The 22644-nt window shown below is 42.4% G+C and overlaps 1 protein-coding gene across 2 annotated transcripts in view; it reads left to right on the forward strand.

The window, feature by feature from the left end:
• LOC139392266 (zinc finger protein, FOG family member 1) overlaps positions 1-22644 on the forward strand; it is a 98511-nt gene that overhangs the window by 41405 nt on the left and 34462 nt on the right. For both annotated transcript variants that reach the window (XM_071140170.1, XM_071140253.1), the window contains exons 2-3: positions 8210-8356; positions 11901-12029. In XM_071140170.1, coding sequence (XP_070996271.1) covers positions 8210-8356; positions 11901-12029 — 276 coding nt within the window. The remainder of the gene's footprint in view (positions 1-8209; positions 8357-11900; positions 12030-22644) is intronic.

The raw sequence follows: 22644 nt of genomic DNA on the forward strand, positions 1-22644 counted from the left end.
CAGACTATTGGTCGCATCTTACGCAGTCTTTCTTTTCGCAACCCTGCGTCTTGGTCAGAACAGCTCCCCTGGGCAGAATACGCCCACAACTCGCTTCCTTCGTCTGCGACCGGGCTATCTCCTTTTCAGAGTAGCCTCGGGTACCAGCCTCCGTTGTTCTCATCTCAGTTCGCCGAGTCCAGCGTCCCCTCCGCTCAGGCTTTTGTCCAACGTTGCGAGCGCACCTGGAAGAGGGTCAGGTCTGCACTTTGCCGTTATAGGGCGCAGACTGTGAGAGCTGCTAATAAGCGTAGAACTAAGAGCCCTAGGTATTGTCGCGGTCAGAGAGTTTGGCTCTCCACTCAGAACCTTCCCCTTAAGACGGCTTCTCGCAAGTTGACCCCGCGGTTCATTGGTCCATTCCGTATCTCTCAGGTCATTAATCCTGTCGCAGTGCGACTTCTTCTTCCGCGATATCTTCGTCGCGTCCACCCGGTCTTCCATGTCTCCTGTGTTAAGCCCGTTCTTCGCGCCCCCGCTCGTCTTCCCCCCCCCCCCCCCCCCCCCCCATCCTTGTCGAGGGCGCACCTATCTACAGGGTCCGTAAGATCTTGGACATGCGTCCTCGGGGCCGTGGTCATCAGTACCTAGTTGACTGGGAGGGGTACGGTCCTGAGGAGAGGAGTTGGGTTCCCTCTCGGGACGTGCTGGACCGTGCGCTGATTGATGATTTCCTCCGTTGCCGCCAGGTTTCCTCCTCGAGTGCGCCAGGAGGCGCTCGGTGAGTGGGGGGGTACTGTCATGTTGTCTTGTCTCTGTCCTTTCCCTTCACCCTGTCTCCCTCTGCTGGTCGTGTTAGGTTACCTTTTCTCCCCCGCTTTCCCCCAGCTGTCCCTTGTCTCCTCTAACTACCCATTCACCCCGTTCCCCACCTGTTCCCTTTTTTCCCTCTGATTAGGTCCCTATATCTCTCTCTGTTTCTGCTCCTGTCCTTGTCGGATTCTTGTTTGTTTGTGTCATTCATGCCTGAACCAGACTGTCGTCATGTTTGCTGTAACCTTGTCCTGTCCTGTCGGAATCTGCCGGTCCATCTGAGCCTACCTATGTTTGGTAATTAAAGAAGCTCTGTTTAAGTTGATTCGCTTTTGGGTCCTCATTCACGCACCGTAACATTCCGTCCCTCTCCTCGCTCCTACCTGGGCTCGAACCAGCAACACAACAGCAATTAGCGCGCGCTAACTAGCTAGCCATTTCACATCGGTTACACGAGCCTCATCTCGGGAGTTGATAGGCTTGAAGTCATAAACAGCGCAATGCTTGACGCACAACGAAGAGCTGCTGGCAAAACGCACGGAAGTGCTGTTTGAATGAATGTTTACGCGCCTGCTTCTGCCTACCACCGCTCAGTCAGATACTTGTATGCTCAGTCAGATTATATGCAACGCAGGACACGCTAGATAATATCTAGTAATATCATCAACCATGTGTAGTTAACTAGTGATTATGATTGATTGTTTTTTATAAGATAAGTTTAATGCTAGCTAGCTAGCAACTTACCTTGGTTTACTGCATTTACGTAACTTGTGGAGTGCAATGAGAGAGAGACAGGTCGTTATTGCGTTGGACTAGCATGATTGGGTCCCCCGAGCTGACAAGGTGAAAATCTGTCGTTCTGCCCCTGAACAAGGCAGTTAACCCACTGTTCCTAGGCTGTCATTGAAAATAAGAATGTGTTCTTAACTGACTTGCCTAGTTAAATAAAGATGAAATAAAGGTGTTTTTAAAAAAAACGGCGCCCAAAAACATCGATTTCCGATTGTTATGAAAACTTGAAATCGGTCCTAATTAATCTGCCATTCTGATCGACCTCTAGTTGAAGTCACCAGGTCATTGCTAGGTCACAAAACTAGATGTTGCTATGCTCTTGAATATGTTACATTCCAGGAACCTGTTGAATTGAAGCCGTGTGAAGTTGATTGACAAATGCAAATCCTCTGATAATGATCTGTATTCTACACCCAAACATAGGTGATCAAATCTTATGTAATTTCCTTGCCATCACAGGATATTTTGTCATTGTGCCTTGGTGCACACAATGCCAGTTTGATGCCATTGATGTGGGGGAATATATCTCAAGGTATAAGGGGTAGTTGGTATAATGAGTGTCTTAAACAACTTGCTTCCCCCCCTGCTGCCCATAAAGTGTCACACAATATCGACTCAAAGAATCTTGCCGAAAATTCTGTGTTAGTGTGTAGTGTAGCTCGATGAAAAAGTCAGAATGCCATTGTGAATGTAATGCTGTATAGTGTGTATCAGTGTCTGTGTTAAGTTCATAGACAGTTTGACTCTATCAGGGCTAAAAACACCATGTTCCAACATGGAAAACAAGAGGAAGATATATTTTTGTCCAGCAGAAATATCCTCTTGAGAGGTGGGGTTATCTGATAGATTGGTGTGAAGAGGTTTTGCTGATCTCCCCTTGCAAGGGTAGTTTTTCTCTCATGGGTCTATGAAGGATACACCTGCACTGGACCATCCATCACTATGGCGATGCTGGGCAGTGGGTAACTATGGTGCTATCGCTATCTACCATCACACCTGCCCTCTCATGGCCCACAGAGCAATATCCAGGCAGGGGGAAGCTGATCCCCCCTCCTCCATGTTATTGACTACTTCCTATTTTCCTTCCCTCTTCCCCTTCTCTTTCTGTGGGTTCATTCTTCCCATCGTGTCCCACCCTGTCATCTCCCCTGGACCATTATCAGGGAGACAGCTCCTGCTCATTAAGGAGTTAATTTTCTCTGTCCTATCTCTGATTTGTATAGTGAACCTAAAGCACTGTGAATTCTTTAAATTTCTTCTGTGTTATCAAAAGGGGAATGGGGGATATTTAATCGTTTAAGTAGTCTTCCTGGGGACTCTTTTTTTTTTGCTCTTCCCAGCAATGTAAAGAAATCCTGCTGAAGCCGCCCAGCTCAGTAATTCAGTTTTTAAAGCATGAAAAAAACCAGACTTGATGAAATTCCACTATCAGCTCCGAACCAATATGCAAAATATCTCGCTGGAAATCAAATAGCTATTATGTTTTCATTTCCACGTCGGCGTATTTGCTTAATGAAGAGGAGACAGATCAGACCAGCAGAGAGAGTCTGCAGGAGCCGATAACCGAGAACGGCTCCCAGCTATCCGCACAGAGTGACGCTCCCAGTCACAGTGTTTTTTTCAGAGCGAGAGGGAGGGGGGGGGGGGGGGGGGTGGGGAGGGAGGAAGGGAGAGGAAGAAAGAGGGAGAGCAAGACTATAAAAGGGAGATGGCAGGGTGAAAAGGGGATAAATAGAGGGATGATGATTATAGGACGAAGAGAGGGATGTAGTAAAGGGAAAAGAGAGTGAGGAATAGAGAGAAAGTGGGAGAGAGATTTAGTTTAGGGCGGTGCAAAGGAAAATGGGGGAGGGTTTGTCAAAGCTTCTGTACCTCATTGCTCTGTCCGGGGATTTGACTGTTTGATGTTTGACGTCCTGCTGTCACGTCCAAATTCGGGATCAGGCGGGCCCTGTTTGAAGTGCTCCAATGCCCTGTGCATATAAATATCATTACCACACATTATCATCATATTATAATCACACTCATTATTATAAATATTGTAATCGCTCATTCATATGATTTCACTGATGGTGTTGAGACGTTTTATGCAGATATATTTTTCTATTTAGTTGCAGGCTATAACTCTCATATCTGTCTGCATATATTTTATGACTGTCTGGCTGTTTTTAGTCTGGTTGTATTTAACAGTTGTGTGACAGAGTACTGCTCACAGATATGCTACTGATTTATAAAGTGAGGGAATGAAATGAGGCTCGTCACAACATTAGCTCTCTGAGATACATTGGTATTGAACATGTTAAGACTGATAATTTATTATTGAAAACAGAGTTGTATTTGATTCACAGTTCCTCCACTATGCCACCAAAATGTCTTAACCAAGAGTTTGACATCAGACCAATTCTTACATAAATATATTGTGTTGTGATATGTCTTGCCATCCAGGTCTGGTCATATTGTATATCAGTACACTTTTTATATATTTTCTATAATGGCTATGTGCCCTAATCATGGATACCAGAATATCAGAGGTACACAAGTTGTTTTGAAGTAGGTCATGTGTAATTGTATCTACGACACCACACGTCCTGCGCGTGATGGTCTTGTGGGCGGATATTCTAACAGTTTTCAATGTAATGTTATCTTACTGTTGTCTAGGTTACAACTCGGCCCGATTTGTATATTTAATCCTTGATACCTACATGTACCTCTGATGATTGAATATGCCTTAAAGTGCTTTTCTATAGCCATGTTTTGTATTGTATTCACACCCACTATGCCCACTAGCATATTCAGTGTGCAGGCCTTTCTGTTCTTTTCATATTTACTTTATTAGTCTAGCAGCTATGTCTTCTATGACATGAGATTCAGCCACTAAAATATGGATGACTTATTTTCTGTTCCACAACCCCAACATTCTACATAAAACGTGTGTTTATGAAAGAAAGGTAGGTAGTGTACCAACCATACTTATTTCCCATTTATGCCCATGTACAAGCATTGTAGAGTGTGTGACTGCCCACTGGCCTGTGGATTCTCTCCAGCCTCTATGTGGGCCTGGGTCTTCACTGATGGCTGTCGAGGGAGCCAAGGAGTGGTATGATCATTCTGAACCCAGTTAGAGTGGTGTGCCGGCCCCTATCCATTGCTCTAACTCTCTACACCTGTCTGTCTGCAGCCAGACCACAGTGAGTCCCTGCCACTCATCAGCTGGCAGGGCAGTGAGAGTCCTCAGGCTTATCGGCTATGTCAGGGACTGTGGTGACATCAGTCACGTGGCACCTCTGGCACCCGTCACTTCACTGCACCCTGGTCTGTCATCTGTCGGTCAGTAGAGTACTTAACCATCATTGCAGGAGATTTGGAGATCTGCAGAGGGATCAATAACGTCACCAGGATTTCACAGGTGTTGAAAAATTGATATGTTTTGCTAGATTTTTGAACATTTTCTGAGTAATCAATGAAGTCATCATTGCCTCGGATCATAGACAATTTTTTGTTGTTGTTGCTAGACATCAAATTAGAGAAATCAATCTGATCGCATGGACTGAATTCTTTGCACAGTATAACAAAAGCTGAATTCTGATCATTGAAATGGGCTTTGAACGGGTTCAGCTGGGAAGACATTATAGAACAGAAGTTAACATAATGTTTGGTTCGTTATTCCCTTTAATCTGATCAATAAGAGGCTCCTCTTCAGCATGTGACTCAGTCAGGTAGCCCAGTTCCCTCCTCAAGAGTACATACCAAAGGGGCCTCTCTTACTCTAAATATCCTCCTTTAAGATTTTCTTCTTTCTCACAAATCTCTGATTGTCTGATACAAGTAGCGCTTCTCTTCTAGTTTTACTGTTTTGTAAGATGGTTATTAATGTAAGAGCTGGCGAGGGGTGGCAGCTGTTTAATCAGGCTTGTTGAGCATGCAGGTTTGATGTGTTGTCTCTGTGTTTAATCACCGCTGCTGAGCACACTGGTTTGATGTGGACGGCGAGTTAATAAAGCAGTATCTCCTCTGCCTTCATCAGCTCAACACTTTGTTCTGTGCTGCCTTAGAGTGTCAGATAGAGTTAGAGGCTGCTCTGAGTTCTTTCCCCTTCTCTCTCTCTTTTTCACTCATGTCCTTAAGATTACCAACTTCTGTGTCACAGATGCATGCAGGCTAGTATTTGTGTGTGTCTCTGTGAGAAAGAACACATATGACTGGCTTGAGACTTATTTCAGAATCTGGCTTATGGCATCAGTGCAGGTCATACTACCTGTCTCTCACATGCAGGTATTCAATGGTTCAATACTTTTTGGATTGATATTCCGGACACTTGCTCCTCAAATCACACTAACATACAACTCTGTGAACAACTCTGTGTGATACATTCCTGGGTTGTTTTTCAGTTAGGTAATGTACCTAATTAGATTGGTTAGCAAAGTCATCTATTTATCCCATTCTTTGATTTGTTCAGTCAAATTCTGATATCCATTTATTTAACGAGTTTTAAAGTGGTTATAACTTTGAAAAGTGCAAATAAAGTTGGATGGTACAATGCTTATCAAGTAGCCTGTACTATCCTTTCTTCCAACTATCCTGAAGAGAGAAAAATATAATATTTCTTAGTAGATAAAAGAGGCAAAAGTTAAAACTTTTTCCACACCATTTGATGTCTGAAAGCAGTGATGCGGCGATTGATTCATTAAACCAGAACAGTAATGAGGAAAGAAATCATAATTCAAACTTACATTTTAAACACAAAATATAATTGGAATTTTATACAGAGAAGTCTCTTTGTACAATTATGATTAAAGGAAAATTAATTGTATGAAAATGTTCTCACAGATACTGAAAATTATATCAACCAAAGCTCGAGCCACATAATTCAAAAAATATTGTGTTCGGGATCGATCTTTTTTCTTTCCTCTATATTATTTGTTAAGGTTCAAATCTAACTGTGTTAATTTTATCTGAAATTACAGTGAACCATTACAGTGAAATTAGCCTAAAGATGTTTCATTTACAAAGACAGAAACACTTTTGTCAGGCAGCAATTGTTTCCAAGCATTATCTCCGCCTCGTTTTAATTGCTTGGAAGTGAAATTAACAGAATTAGAAAAATAGCTTTTTCCTTTTTCTACAAGACTCTTTATTCACGGGTATTGTTGTGTGCTTTGTATAGATTATAGGGCTCTTTGTTCTATGAGTGTAAATATATACGCCCCCGGTCACGGCTTTAGCTTGGAACAATCCCACTTCGCTCATCACAACCTCATGGAAATTAATTTACAAACTATGGGGTAAAATCCCATTTTAATATGCAGCATTAATTTGACTAAAATATACTTGTTTAAAATGATGCGGTGTGCCCCAATACTTAATTGTAATGCCTTGTGTATGCATTTGTTTGGTTTCTTCTCCCATGGTAATCAGTAGAATGTTAACCATTTACACTGACTTGACAGTTCCTAATCCTCTTTATGGAATAGGTCCGTGGATGAATGTATAATCTGTCTCTCAGTGTTCTCATGGGAATAGGCTGTGAAGTTATGTCTACAGAGAGTTGTGTCATCCAATGTGATTTGAAATACTGGTGGGCTTTTTTTTTATGTTAGAGGGGTCTCATGTAGAACCTTTTCTGTGTGTTTCTCAAACACTGAGGAGAGAGCTGCACCCATTAGAAATAAGAATGAGAATGTCTTTCTATGTATTTTCCCGACCCGTACCAATAGAACGAGACAATGAAGAGCAGCAAAGTGATGAAGGGGACAGGGTCTGAGGTTTTGTATTTTCATCCTTTGTTTTATTTAGTCTGAATGACAATTAATATAATGCATATTAATTAATTTTAATTATTTTAAAACATATTCAAAATCTCTATTATCATGCATTAATTTAGGCTATCCTCACCGGTCTAAAATAGCCCAGCAGTGTAATCGTGAGTAGTCAGCAGGGATTATAGAAATGCAATGTCAGGTGTGATGTGAGTTAATCATTTTATGACAGTATTAAAACCCCTTTAATGTACCAAATATAAAATGTATTATCAGTGTTGTGTTCAGGGAATGGCAACATTTTCCCCACACATTCAATCTATTGCGCAGAATTTGATATCCTTAATTTTTCTGGGGCCACACCTAATTCTACGAGACCAATTTTACAAGGGACATGAAATGTAAAATGAAATAACTTCAGAGCTTTCTGTTCAGTAATCTCTACTGGATAGTGACAGCACAATATTCTATTGTAATTTTATTCAATTCAAATTGATAAATATATCGTCATGAATTTCGGGCTCCTGAGTGGCACAGCGGTCTAAGGCACTGCATCTCAGTGCAAGAGGCGTCACTGCAGTCCCTGGTTTGAATCCAGGCTGTATCACATCCGGCCGTGATTGGGGGTCCCATAGGGCAGCGCACAATTGGCCCAGCATTGGCTGGGGTAGGCCATCATTGTAAATAAGAATTTGTTCTTAACTGACTAGCCTAGTTAAATAGAGGTTAAATTAAAAATTAAAAAATGAATTAGGGTATGGATTTCTTCACCTGATGTTATTATGCTGTGGGTTAGTGGTTGATGCCTTCACATAAATGAGTAAAAATGTTCAATTTAATTAAATGCTCCCTCTTGATTCTTCTGGAAGGTTCTACTGGGGACCTGGAAGGTGATGAGGACAACACACCTGATGACGTCAGCCTATCAGGCGATGAGGGTGGAGCCTCGGACCCAGAGGACTCAGCAGAATGTGACAGCTCCAGTCCACCACCATATACCCCCCTGTACATTGAAGGTGAGCTCTCCCATCTATGTTTACCCCCCTGTACAATGAATATGCGCTCTCTCAGCCTGGGGTAGCACTGAGAAACATACAGTTGTTCTCTTGAAAATCTTTACTCATTTATGTGAAGGCATCAACCACTAACCCACAGCCCAATAACATCAGGTGAAGGAATCCATACCCTAATTCATTTGAATTTTTTACATGTATTTAACTTTATTTAACTAGGCTTGTCAGTTAAGAACACATTCTTATTTACAATTATGGCCTAACCATGCAACAGAACTCAGGGAGTGCCTGGTGTCGTCTTAGCTCATATCTCTGAGCTGGTAAGCTCAGATGCTGTGAACGTCATGGCTCTGTGCCAGTGTTCCCAAACATATGCCCCTCAAATTCTAGTGCCAGTGCCAGCTCCCTGGTTCCCCTCTTAAATACCGCTTTCCATTCTCCTCCAGGGCATCAACGCTTTTTGGAAAGTGCCCTGTTTCATTCTGTGGAGCTTTCTGTGGTGAGCTCGTCATGTCAGTTGGTTAATACAACAGTTAGACTTCTGTTATGGCACCATGATCTTGGAGATTGATAGCATCGTCTCAGTCTCGTTGTCAGTCATTTTGTACTAGTAATTCATTTTATACTTGTCTTTCTTCACTACTGTAGGTAAGACTGAGGCCTAATTGTTATGTTGACTCAATGATTATTTCAGATTTGGATTGATGATTTCAATGAGTCACCCTATTTATAATTTCTTGATTAGTTGTACGGTAAAATATACATTCTGTGGTTCCTGGGTTATAAGTTATAAACTCTCTCAAATCAACTGCCAGTCCTATGTAACCACTAAACTCATAAATTCATCATATCTCAATATCTCACTACTTGTTAATTGTTAACTTAAACAGTACAGAATAGGTACACACCATAAATGAATGTTAAAAAATGTAATTTCACATTTTCCATATGTCTAAAGCATCGACCAAGGTTTCCTTTTGATCAGATCTTGCCATCACTGCTTGGCCCCACATCTTTTCCTCAGATTTTCCACTTATCCTGTGATAGTGGAGTTTGGAGAAATATTATTTTGAGTTATTCAAGATTTCTGTATTTCTTATTTCAATCATAACAATTCCTGCTCTTGTGAAATTTGGGGCTGGAGTGATAAGCGTCTGTTCGTTGGCTTGGTTTGATAAACCCATGTACATTCTGTCAGGTGTTAATCAAGACTACATTAGAGATTACCCATTTGTGTGTGTGTGTGTGTGTGTGCGTGTGTGTGTGTGCGCGCGCGTGTGTGTGTGTGTGTGTCGCCTTCAGCTTGTATACTGCAGGTGAGGATGAGAGAATTAAATGTGATTGTGTGTGTGGGCTAAGAATAAAATGTTGATTACATTTCAGAGGCAAATAGTGTGTAATTTTGTGTGTTTCTGTTTTTTTCTCGTCTTTGTCTTCTTCCCCGCAACTGAATGGAGAAAAGCGACACGTCACCTTGTTGATTTAACTCTCTCTCCCTGGGGTTCCTCAGTTGCCCAGTGCTGCCATTATCATCTCTCTGTAAATCAACCGTGTTTGACGAACCTGCTCTTTCAACCTGGGATCAATACCAGGTCTTTATCAGGCCAGCACTGGCTAATAAAGGCAAAGTCCCTTATCTACCATCTGGGAGAGAGAAACAGAGGCGATAACCGCCTGATAACTTTGAGAGAAAAACACATTCTACCAGTAACAGGACCCGTTCTGTGTTCATCTTCTAGCCAGAAAACAAATATATTAATTCACACAGTAAATTGAACACACACACACACACACACACACACACACACACACACACCACTCATCTGCTCAATCCATCTCTCTCTGTCATGGTGTGACTTTGCTTCCTTTCAATGTTCCTTTAATCTCTGTGTCTGATGTGGTCTATGGTCTACAGGTGAATGCAGAAACTAAGTGAAACAAGAACCCTTGTCTGAGACATTAGGCTTATCAAAATATGGTAGTCAAAAAGTGGTGAGTGAGAGAGGCCAACACTACTGCTCCAAATATCTCTCTCTTTTCTTAGGGCCTTTGCGCTCAAGTAGCATCCCTGTTTTTGACTCTAAGGGAACTGGTGGAGTTCAGAGCGGACAACAACGCAGTAGGGAGGGAGATGCAGAATGAATAAGAAGTTGGGGAGGACAAAGAGGAGTCTGTGTGTAGAAGTTCAGGTTGTTGGGTGACTTTGCCCTGCAGGTGTGACGGGAAGTTCTGCTTATCAGATTGATGGAGGCTGTCTCGGTTGGGTGGGGGTGGAGGAGAGGAGGGGGGGTGGGGGGCAGAGAAGGGAGGGGGGTAGTGGTAGAGAGTGAGGGAGAGAGGGGGCGGCAGAAAAGTCTCTGTTGACTCCTCCTCGACTCAGATGATATGGGAGATAATATTGATAATATTAAACGCAATAACTGTGGTTCCAGCTCCACTCCCCCAGCTGAGCGCTGCAGGATAAAATCAATGTGCCATTCAATGTGATTTATAGCTGAAAATAACGGGACTGTTTAGGCAGGGAGGGAGGATTGGTAGTGTGTGTGTGTGTGGGGGGGGGGGGGGGGGGGGGGGGGGGTCTGATGTGCTGGGAAAGGCTGAGTGTGTGTGGTGGGTGTTGATGGTTGATTTATTTGACGATGCAGATCTAATCTCCAACTGTTACATTAATAACAGCACCTCGGCGTCACGTGGGCTGACGTTTATGGCTGGTATCGATCGAGAGCTATCGCTGTTTATCTGAGCGGGAATGCAATGGTAAACATGCCCTTTGTGCACACGACTGAGGTGTTATCGGGGTGGGGTGATGGGGAGGGGGCAGGGGCGGGAGGGAGGGAGAGTCCCTCTGATTAAGCTATTGGCTAATAATCAACCCATTCGGCCAGGTAGGAACACTCTGGAAGTAAAGTGTATGATACCAAAGTCAAAGAGGAGGTTGAGTTCTCCCCATACAGTGATCACTTCGATCAGAGGGAGCGATTCAGTAGTCACCTTCATCAAAGACAGACAGGGATATTGATGGCAGTGATTAGAGTGTATATTGTGTCTGTCTGTGTCTTTGTTGAAGGTGATTTGCCTTTATGAGACAGAGAGAAACAGAGAAAGAGAGGGAGAGATCACTAGACATGGTCTCTAATGAGGTTTTCTCTCTGTGGTCCATCTCCATACTGAGGTGTTGTGTTACACAGCTATGGAGGCTTTATTCTGAGGGCTTTGATCAACAGACAGGAACCTCTACTGACGAGGAAAGTCTGTATGGGGTAGATGCAATGTACACACGCACACACTCACTTGTGATGAAGTGACATTCCATATATACACACACACACACACACACACACACACACACACACACACACACACACACACACACACACAGAGATTAAATAAATGAAGAGGAAAATGTATAAATACTGTAGCCTCTGGATGGACATCTAGCCTCTTATGAATTGTCTTCATTTTTATAATGTCTCTAGTATGATAATATACACCAACCCTGTTGTTTGTGTGGATGTCTCATTATTCTAATGACCTCTTCTTTAAACAGAGCCAAGGACACATGACTGCCTTGGTGCACCTGATGATGAGGATGAGGAACAGAAAGGTCCAACTCACACTGAAGAAGAGGGGGAGGAGATGGAAGAGGAGGAAGACGGGCCACATTGGAGAGGTCCAGGTGAGTCAGTTTGTCTGTCTGTCCGACTGGTCTGAGACTGTGAATCCATGTCTAGTTTTGCTCACTATTTTGTCTTGTTTGTTGTTTAGAGCATGTGCTATGTGTTTTTGTGTCATAATATCGTCTTAACTAAGGGTTAGAGGTGTAACGGTTCACCAACCCATGGTTCGGTCCATATGGCTGTTTTGGGGTTACGGTTGGGTTGGGTTTCTATACAGCGGGAAAATGAAATGCCAGCAGTTACTGTAGTTAATTTTCATTTATAGAGAAAAATATTGGTATTCCTGATTCCATATATGATCATGAGTCATAATGCCTGATGAAATGCCTTAAATGAAAACACACGATTACTCATCATTACTCAATAAAGTGCAATATGCGTGTGAAATCAATATGTAAACATGGCTCAGACATTGTATAGGCCTATGCTACGTTTTCTTACAAAGAGAAAAATATGAGCACCTGTGACTCATAAAGGGGGCGTGTCTGTAGCATGGTACTTGTCATTTCCCACTCCAGGGTAATGTGATGGGCTGTCACTGTGAAGTAGCTCTGTAGCCCTGGAGGTTCATCCATCTGTAGTAAGCACAACACAGGGTGCGTTAACCAATTCTTTTAAAACTTTGGCTTTGCTTATATAGAGCGGGTACGAGCTGTTTGCTGAAATGGGTGTAAGGAGAAAGTTTGTAATGTGGGTCGAGCACTTTCATGAGGTGCTGAAACTCCCTATTCTTCTCAACCACCGAGAATTGGTGCATATCCATGGCTATAAACATACCTATCGCTCTAGTCATTTCTCTGGCCCAGTCAGCTGCGAAGGGCTGCTTGAATGCAGAGGGGAGACGAAGTTGTGTTGTTTCTTTGAGTTTCTGTCTTGCTCCGCAGGTAGGAATACTGGGGTGATGTCGGCGTAAATTCGTCAGCATGTTTTAGGTGTTGGCAGCTGTATAGGCTATTCTCGTTGAGCAGTGGCGACATACTCTCTCTGTCCATCCCCTTTGTAATCTACTGGGAAGACAAAATGTTCCCAAACTGAAGATTTAAACGATGATGGAGAATCTTCCTCCAGGTTTATCGACCCCACCACTCTCCATCGTACAGAGCTAGTTCCCGGCTGCGCCTTACAAAAGGACAGTTTGAAATGCGGCAATTAAGATGAGAATTTTGATTACAGCGTGCGCATAGGCTCTAGTTGTTTTAATGGAAGAGCCTGAAAAAAATGTCTGCTCAGATTTACTCAAGAGGCATGCAACGCAGCGAAGGCATAGCCTATATGCCTAGTGCTTTTTACTTGTTTATTTTTGATATATTCATTCAGGTTCACAGTGCAGACAAAACGCGAGGTCCCCGTACCGAACGGTTCAGTACGAATGCGTGTACCGTTACACCCCCCAACACTTTACTGTTTTGTAAAGTAAGTGTGAGTGTGTTTAAGCTGCTGTGTTATTGTGTAGATGGTGTGTTGTGTCCAGGCTGTTGTTTGGGAGAAGCAGCCATTAACGTGACAATGGGATTTGATTCAACTTGTTACAAAAACATGTCTTAGAGCACAAACATGGACCAGAGAAGATAACAAGCAATTGCCATAATTTTATTTTTTTCCCTCTCTCTTATCATAGCTGTTTTGTTATTTATTTTTCTTCTCTTGTGTTGTCTACAATGGGTTCAATAATGTAAGGATCCACAGGATCTATCTTTCATATTTATTTTCAAGCTGTGCATGTGTGCTTGTGTGTGCCCATCAGTGTGCGTGTGTCCGTGTTTTAATTCTTCTAGTTGAGGATGTTTTCATTATCGTCATGTCCCAGCCTGTCCCTTTAACAGTAATTGAAGCGATATTAATTGCTGTGTGGTTGCTGGTTGATGGCAGCACAGTGATGTTAGTGTGATAGGCTTTTTCCTCACAAACTAACTGCCGGGAGAGCGAGAGAGGGGGAGCGAGTGAGAGATAGCCCTTCTATCAGTACTGAAGCAGGCGCTGTCTTTATCAGGAGCACGATTGGCAAAAGGGAAACTTTGACCGGTCTGAATTTTTCTCTTATCGTTAAGAACCCCCCCCCCCCCAACCTCTCTCTTCCATCCACCCCCACCACTGGTCTCTCCATCACCACTAACAACCCCCCCAACACAGACATGCACTCATTCCCTCTTGTTTTTTTCTCTCCCTCTCTTTTTTTCTGAATGTTAGGAGTGGAGTCATGGTGAACGTGGTCTTGTTCATACATTCGTTTAGGCTCTATCAGCTATTTCCCACAAGCCTCTGGGAGAGGAACATTTTCTTGTATGGAAAAGGCTTTTATCTCCGTCTTCTTTATGAGTCTTAGCATTCCCCTCATTCCTTACTGTCACTTAGTTTAGCCCTGTTTTTGGTTCAGACTGATATCTGTTTTTGTCCCCTGGCTGTCCATCTGTCTGTCCATCTGTCTGTCCACCTGTCTGTCCATCTGGGTACAGGGGTTTCAGGTGGTTTAGACTAGAGAGCAGGGTCTGGTCAGATCCTCACCACAGACATCCCAAGCTTCATCACACCCATCTTCCTCTCCTTCTTCCTCGCTCTTTCTTCCTCCCTCTCTGCGTCTCTCTCTCTCTCTCTCTCTTGCTCCCCCAAGCTGTCCAACTTAACAATTTTCCTCCTCACAAATGCAGACTGTCATGCTCATGTCTGCCAGAGATTGGTGCTTGCCCTCAATTTATCTGCTTTCTAGATGTTTATGTCATGGCAGCCACGCCTCATGTGGGAAATTTGATATATTCTGTCTTCAGACCCTCTCATCTCTCTCTCTCTCTGTCATAATGAGTCAGTGATTAACACAATCATTCATATTTTTCATACATTTACAGTGTAGAAATATTTTCCATGTAATTTCCAATCCTGGCCAAAATTAGAATGTGAATTAGAATTAGTGTGAATTAGAATTAGAGTGTGAATTAGAATGTATCTGTTTACACATTATTATTTCAGCAATTCTTTATAGAAATTGTATTTCTATTTTCTTAAACCTATTTAGCTGCTTTATATATAGGGACATTGCCCTGTGTAGGGTGCCGTCTTTCGGATGGGACATTGCCCTGTGTAGGGTGCCGTCTTTCGGATGGGACATTGCCCTGTGTAGGGTGCCGTCTTTCGGATGGGACATTGCCCTGTGTAGGGTGCCGTCTTTCGGATGGGACATTGTCCTGTGTAGGGTGCCGTCTTTCGGATGGGACATTGCCATGTGTAGGGTGCCGTCTTTCGGATGGGACGTTGAACGGGTTTCCTGACTCTCTGTGGTCATTAAAGATCCCATGGCACTTATCTTAAGAGTAGGGGTGTTAACCCCGGTGTCCTGGCTAAATTCCCAGCCTGGCCCCATTCTATCATGGCCACCTAATATTCCCCAGCTTCCAATTGGCTCATTCATCCCCTCACCTCTCCCCTGTAACTATTCTCCAGGTCATTGCTGTAAACGAGAATGTGTTCTCAGGCAGCTTACCTGGTAAAATATAGTGTGATTAGAGTATTTATCCTGGTATGACCATACGATAAGTGGTTATCGTATGGTTGTAATCTACACTTTCATCCAACTGATTGATATGAGTATAGACAATAGTTATCAAGAAGTGTTTTGAATTTCTTATTTACGTTCACTGTCTATCAAAACATTGCCTTTGTGGCATTTATTTATAGTGAAAATCATGAAAATCAAAAAGATGCTTTGATTATAAGCAATATTTTTTTTTAAAGGTGCTTTCTAGAACCTTGGGGTTCTTCGGCTGTCCTCATAGGAGAAACATTTGAAGAACTTGGTTGCAGTTAGTACCATTTTGGGTTCCAAGGGGTTCTACATGGAACCCAAAAGGGTTCTTTCTGGAACCAAAAAGGGTTATTCTATGAGGACAGAACCCTTTTGGAACTGAGTGTAGCTCAAATATCTCTTTAATGAATGATATTATTGCTATATTTTGCAGACCATTGTCTTTATTCTGAAAGGAATCGTGAAGATGAGGTGTGCGTGTGTGTGTGTGTGTGTGGTGCTATTTTCGTGTAATGGAGTTGGTGTGTGCAATATAAGGAGTTTGATGAGGGCGTGGTGGTGCAGAATAAAAGACAGTGGCTGGGACCCATTGTCAGGCAGGAATAGTGTGATACGGTAAAGCTGCTTTTTCATCTAGAAAATGTCCCGCTGCATGATATGCAAAATAAATTATGAAGATAAAAAAATATATATATATTTTCAATGACCTTGCTGGCCGGAGGGTTTGATATTTTCCTCTCTGCTTCAAATTCTTGATATGCAAATCGCCGTCACAGTAATCCCTTGTGGCTCCCGGACCATCACTCCTGTCTATCCTCTACATACAGAACAGAACAGACCGAGTGTCACTGAGCTGCAGAATCAGACCCGGAGAACCTAGCAGACTGGCAAAAGCATTCCTGCCATGCTAGCATTTTACACTATCCTTATCCTCCAGAGTTATTCAAATGATCACCAATAAAACATTATGATTATTAATAATTATCAGACAGGGTGGATTTTTTATTATAGGGGAACATGGAGAGGCATATAATATGCATATCATCAATGGCATAAAAATGATGATAATTTATTTGGGGGAGCAGGTGGTGGAGGTGGGGCTCTGATTGGAAGGTGTGTATAGTAGGTTAGGTTCTCTGTCAGCAGAGGGGCTGAATCTGCATGTCCCTCTATAGGAGATCTCTGCAGAGGGAATTAGACAGAAGAGGGATGAGCTGAACTGACGTGGAAAAGGCAGAGGTTGAACTCAGATGGCTCCTGAGAGGTATACCAAAACCAAAGTATTGAATATAGTTGACTCATTTTAATCGTTACTTCATTAAAAATTATGACAATTATTATTATGAAGTCTTGTTTTTTAATCTGGATGTGAATGTGAATATGTGAATCATAAAGCAAATTCATGTACCTAACAGGAAGGTTTGTAACATGCCTTATGTTTTGGAGGTTTTGGAGAGTTTTGGATACAATATTTCCCTGTGACAGAGAGCTTTTTCCACCACCATTCAGAATATTAAAGTCAGTAACGTTATTTGGAAAATTTGCATTGCGTGACTTTTTTTTTTCCTGTGGAAAGATATTCATCAAAGTGGATTTTATTCAAATTAGTCTTGTAACAGGCTGCAGTAAATAACAGTTTTACTGTTGCTTGCAGAAGGCAGTGAAGGTATCAAGTGTTGTGATAAGACATTTGCATATTGTTTTTCAAAAGAATAAAACTAATAGCATTTAACCTTATGGTCTGTGTCGTATGAAGGAGAAGAGGAGGACCAATGCGCAACGTGGTAAGTGTCCATATTGATAATTTATTATCACGAGAAACAAAACAGTCCTGTCTGGTGTAGACAGAATACAGAAAAAAATCACCCACGAAACACAATAGAAAACAGGCTCCCTAAAAATGGTTCTCAATCAGGGACAACGATTGACAGCTGCCTCTCATTGAGAACCATACCAGGCCAAACACAGAAATAGCAAATCATAGAAAAAATAACATAGACAACCCATCCAACTCACGCCCTGACCATACTAAAACAAAGACATAACAAAAGAACTAAGGTCAGAACGTGACAGTCTGCTTCATGGACATCAACAAAAATACCAATCACAATATTGATTATTTTTTAGGACAATAATACTTTGTGTCTTTGATCTAGAGGCTGATTCTCAGAACAAGAACACATGTTTGTTTCGGGACCAACCAAAGTGATTATTTCATGGAAGAAGAGTACTGATGGTGGTGCTACAGTTTGAATTTCTGCACATTTCTGCAAAGGTGTGGGTGTATATGAAGAGTTTATTTCTAAAACTGTATATTCACCAATTTTTTTAATTTGTGTTTTTTCATCAGAAATTATTGTTTATGGGTACCTTCGTGTGTGTGTGAAATATTACTGTTCTCAGATTGTTACTTCTTGTACAACGGGTGGGTCTAATCCTGGACAATTAAAACTGCATTCCAGCCGGTGTCTATTCCACAAGTTACCACCAGCAAAAGCTATGATGTTGAAATGCCTATTTACTCTGTTCCAACTCACTGCGTAATCCACTGTCTCATCAGGCCAGCCAGACAATTTATAAACTAGATTTCCACTACAAAAAGCATTACCTACATTATCTACATTATCTCCCATTTCTTTTAAACTAGCAATTGTTTTTCAATAGCGGAGAATTGTATAAACCTTGCGGTCTTTCGCTCTGACATTTACAACACTGTTTCAGTATTGAAATTATATCTCCAGCTGCCTCATAATAATGAATGTGTGGGGTTAGCAGTCGGGATGAGACAGACAGGCAGGCAGCTTTTTTCAGCCAGTCGAAATCATAAATCAGCATCATTTTTAGGGATATGTACAAAGAAATGTCAATAAAAAACAGTTCAAATTAAACGAAAGGCAGCTAGTTTGCAGTCTTTCCAGCTTCAGTTTGAAGTGATTGTGGTAGCTGTGTTGTTGGCCAGCTCCTTGGAACAACAGTGTCCTGACTAGAGAGCACATATGCCAGGCGAAATGGATGTATCCAAATAAATGTCCCTAGAAAACCGCTTAAACAAAAGCAAAAGCAGCTACTTGCTGTTATTCTGGCGGCACTGTTTGACGTGACTGTAAGTTAGCCGCAAAGGATAAGAACATTGCCAGCCAGTATTGCAATGGAATATTTAAAACAAACGAATAGATACAAAATGTTTTTTTTGTCAATCATTATTTGAATATGTTTAACCCATTGTATAAAAGTGATAATGTCCTCGAAGCAGGTGTTTGGAGGATATATTGGCACGGTTTGCTGGCCCTCGACTTCGCCTTAGATGTGTATGAAATATATATATATATATTTTTTTTTGCAAAACTTTATATATCCATTGTTTAGCTGGAATGGAATGTTCGTATCCTGTACATTTTAACTCAGTGTGTGGCTGTGATATTTACTTTTTGAAGAAAGAAAATTGCCTTTTTTATTTTCCCTCTGATCTGGTTGGCAGCGACTGTGGTTGTGTACAGACAGCCTGTTATCTGGGGGGGAGCAGAGGTGCCCAGCATTAGACGGTTAACTCCCGTCTCTACTGCTTGTCTGTACTGGATCTCCAGGGGTAGGGCTTTGGACTAGGCTTGAGGGGATGGGGTGAGGGAGTGTGTTTCACCCGATGGGGTAAGTTCAGGAATGTAGATATGAGGAGAATATTGATCTCTTGATATGTTCTCAAGCATCCACAGTAGAATGATGTACAGAAAGCTAATCACTCCTTGTATTTTGGTTATTGTTTCTTGTAACATTTCTATTGTAGTAGATGATTTTCTCACTCATTATCACTGGCTCACATTCTCATAGGATTGTGTCCCCTTTCTCTATGCCAATTGGACCTGTTGATGCTGTAGAAGTGTACAGTAACTGTGTTGGTTGCCTGGCCTCCTGTAGGCCTGTGTACATATTATAGAGGTTCCACACCTGCTCTGTCTCTACTGTAACCTTGGTTGGTGCGGTGGACCGTGGGACTGCTGTGGTTGAAAAGAAACTGCAACGGCAACCCAATGTGTGTCACATAAACCATTCTAGGCTGCTTGTGTTTGTGTGAGGCTGACTGTCACTCTGCCATCAAAGGCAAATGAGCTCCCTCTTTAATCTGTTCCTGTGAATAAATATGGTAGCCATTACATGTCTCACTGTGGTATAATGAGCTCACTATTTAATGATGGACCTGCTTTAGTTTATTTATCTATAATGAAGGAGCTAGCTAATCCTCAACTCCCCCCTCTATCTATGTTCCCTCTTCTCTCTCTCTCTCTCTCTCTCTCTCTCTCTCTCTCTCTCTCTCTGCCTTGTCTCTGTGTCACTCTGTTCCCCTCGTGATGATTGATAGGCGAGGGGTATAATCTAAAGGAACATTTCTCACTGCTGTCCCGGCCCTATCAGCCCAGCTGCTCCCATCGCCGATGTGTTAGCGCCTGCTGCCCGAGACAGTGCCATGGTGATTACGACCCTATCAGACGCCTGGCTTCTCTGCAGTGCTAGCCCACATCCTGTCCTTCGTACCACGCGTTTCAGTTTGTTCTTTCCCCCTCCTGTCCTCTATCTCTCCCCTGCCAGACTCACACCAGCTTCCCACTCCAGCTCACTGCTCCATTATGTAGTGTACGTTTTTAGATCTGATGTATGTGGTGACCCTGTCACATGTACTGTGGTGAGCTTGGAGAGGGTGACTGACTGGCCATCTTGGATTGTGGTGTAGCTATTTCTCATCTCAGTATGTTCTGATATGGATTGTTGGCTTGGTGTGCCCAAATGGAAGTATCTCTGGAATGACTGAATGTCCATACAGAACCTCCTCCACTGTGAGTCGATGAATTAGCACCAGGAAATGGGCATTTCTGACACTTTTTTCATGTTCTCCTCTCACAAAGGCTCAATTTCCTCATACAGTAGGTTTCTCTCACATGGCTGTTAATACTGTAGGAGCAAAGTAGCCATTTTAGGAAGTGGAACAGGAGAGGACTCAATTGTCTCTCCTCCGTTACTGGTACATCCTTTTGCTTACCCATGATTACTGTATATTACAGGAAGCCACTATTATGTTTAAACATTGTTGTCTGTTTTTAGACAGACACAAACCTGCACCATCATTATATAGCACCCTAGGCCTTCTAACTTTAGCTAGTGAATCTGAACATGGACCTGACTGTAAAGCTTCATTCTCTAATATCAACTTTTCAGGTTTCTTTCCAAGTCTACATCCTGACACAGCTATGATTGAAATGTCCTTCATGAAGCCAGAAGGAGTTGTTGAAGTAGAGTTAATGATTGAATTAATTATCGAAGTCACATACCGTACAATTAATTTTGTGGCTTTGCCCGAGTCTTTTTTTCCTCCATCTATGCGGAGAGAATGTCGAGAAACATTTTCTAATTAATTTATGTGTGATTATCAGGAGAGTTTCTTGAAGGTCTCCACTTTCAATTTATGAAAGGGTAGCAGTGGAGTTAGGGGAGGCTGGAAGAGATGGAGGCAAACACACACACACGCACACTCACTCACTTGCCTACACATTCTCTCTTTCTCTCTCTCTTTAAAGGGGAGTTTTGGTGCAGCTCAGGGGTAGCAGTGGAGTCTTGATCAGATCTAACCCTTCTCCCCTGTCTGTGACCCTCCAGTCATACTGCTGCCCTCGGCCCTAACAATGTTGCTCTGTTTCACAGCTCTCTCTGTTGGTACAGTACAGCCTCCTGGAGACAGAGAGGCATGGGTACACTTAGAAATAAAGGGTTTTAAAATACTTATTTGCCTGTCCCCATAGGAGAACCCTTTTTGGTTCCAGGGGGAACCATTTTTGGTTCCAGGTAGAACCCTTTTGGCTTCCAAGTAGAACCCTCTGTGGAAAGTGTTCTACCTGGAACCAAAAAGGGTTCTGCAAAAATCCTATGGGGACAGCTGAATGACCATTTGTTTGGATCTAGATAGCACCTTTTTTTCTAAGAGTAGTAAATTTCACCGAGCCACTATTTATGATGACATGGTATTCTTTACATTACCTTGGGCTCCCTGCTGGCTGTGTTTTTAGAGTGATAAAGTAGCCTATACTTAAAGCATAAGCGCTGCATAAGAGAACGCTACAGTACAATTCGTGTATCTCTATCACAGGCTCTTATCACAAATAAACTTATTCAACCACTGGGCTTCTGAACTCAAAATTAAGTTTTGCATGTGAATGTCAGCATTCTTCACATTTCTGTCTGTATTCCCAGGGTTACATTTTGTCAACACTGCCTTGCCAACTTTGGGCTTACACATATTTTTCCCCATTTTGTTTTAAATTACTTGATCTTATTTAACATATTTGGATTTTGCATGTTCGGCATCTGCTCTTTCCTAGTGTATGTATTTTGCAGATAAAAGTTCAGCAGTGCAGTTAAGAGAAATTAGTTGGGTAAACAGTTGTAAATGTCAATGATAAAGTTCTGTTGAAGCTCATCTGATTAGCTTGGCGTCGCAGGTGTCTTATCTTTGCTGTGCAACAGAGTGTAAAATGGAAATTATTGCGTCCTGAGCATGAGAAATTTGTATTTTTTCAACTGAACCGATGCTGGACCCAAGGGACTGTGTTAGACCATAACGTTTCTATATCCTGACTGGAGTAGTGGGTTCGCTTTCTTTTTCTCTATCTCTCACTCATATTGTGACTGTTAGCTCTGATGGTCTCTCCAAGCCTGCACCGTAGGGCTCCTGTGTACCGGTAGCGGCCCATCACTTTTCCTCAGTTGTGAGGTGCAGAGCAGAGAGGGGGAGCCTCCATGCTGAGTGAGTAGGGGAGAAAGCTCAGGGATTTGTCATTCAGCAGAGGTTAAACCCCAGCTATTAGTGCGGGGTCGGAGTGCGGCCCTGATAAAGACTTCCTGTTGTACTGTGTCAAAAAATCAATGGCTTCGCAGCGATGTGCTAATTTGATATCAACAATAGCCTTTTAAAAAATCAATTAGCCCTGATAGAGGAGACGATGATGTTGGGGAATAGGGGAGATCCTGCTACAGAGGGTTGTGTAACTATTTTTTACGCATTGAGATCCAATCAGATGACTGAGTCCTTTTGAGCATGCTCGACTCCCATAGGATGG

The sequence above is a fragment of the Oncorhynchus clarkii genome, chromosome 1 (assembly GCF_045791955.1).
Source record: "Oncorhynchus clarkii lewisi isolate Uvic-CL-2024 chromosome 1, UVic_Ocla_1.0, whole genome shotgun sequence".
In the NCBI taxonomy this organism is placed as follows: domain Eukaryota; kingdom Metazoa; phylum Chordata; class Actinopteri; order Salmoniformes; family Salmonidae; genus Oncorhynchus; species Oncorhynchus clarkii.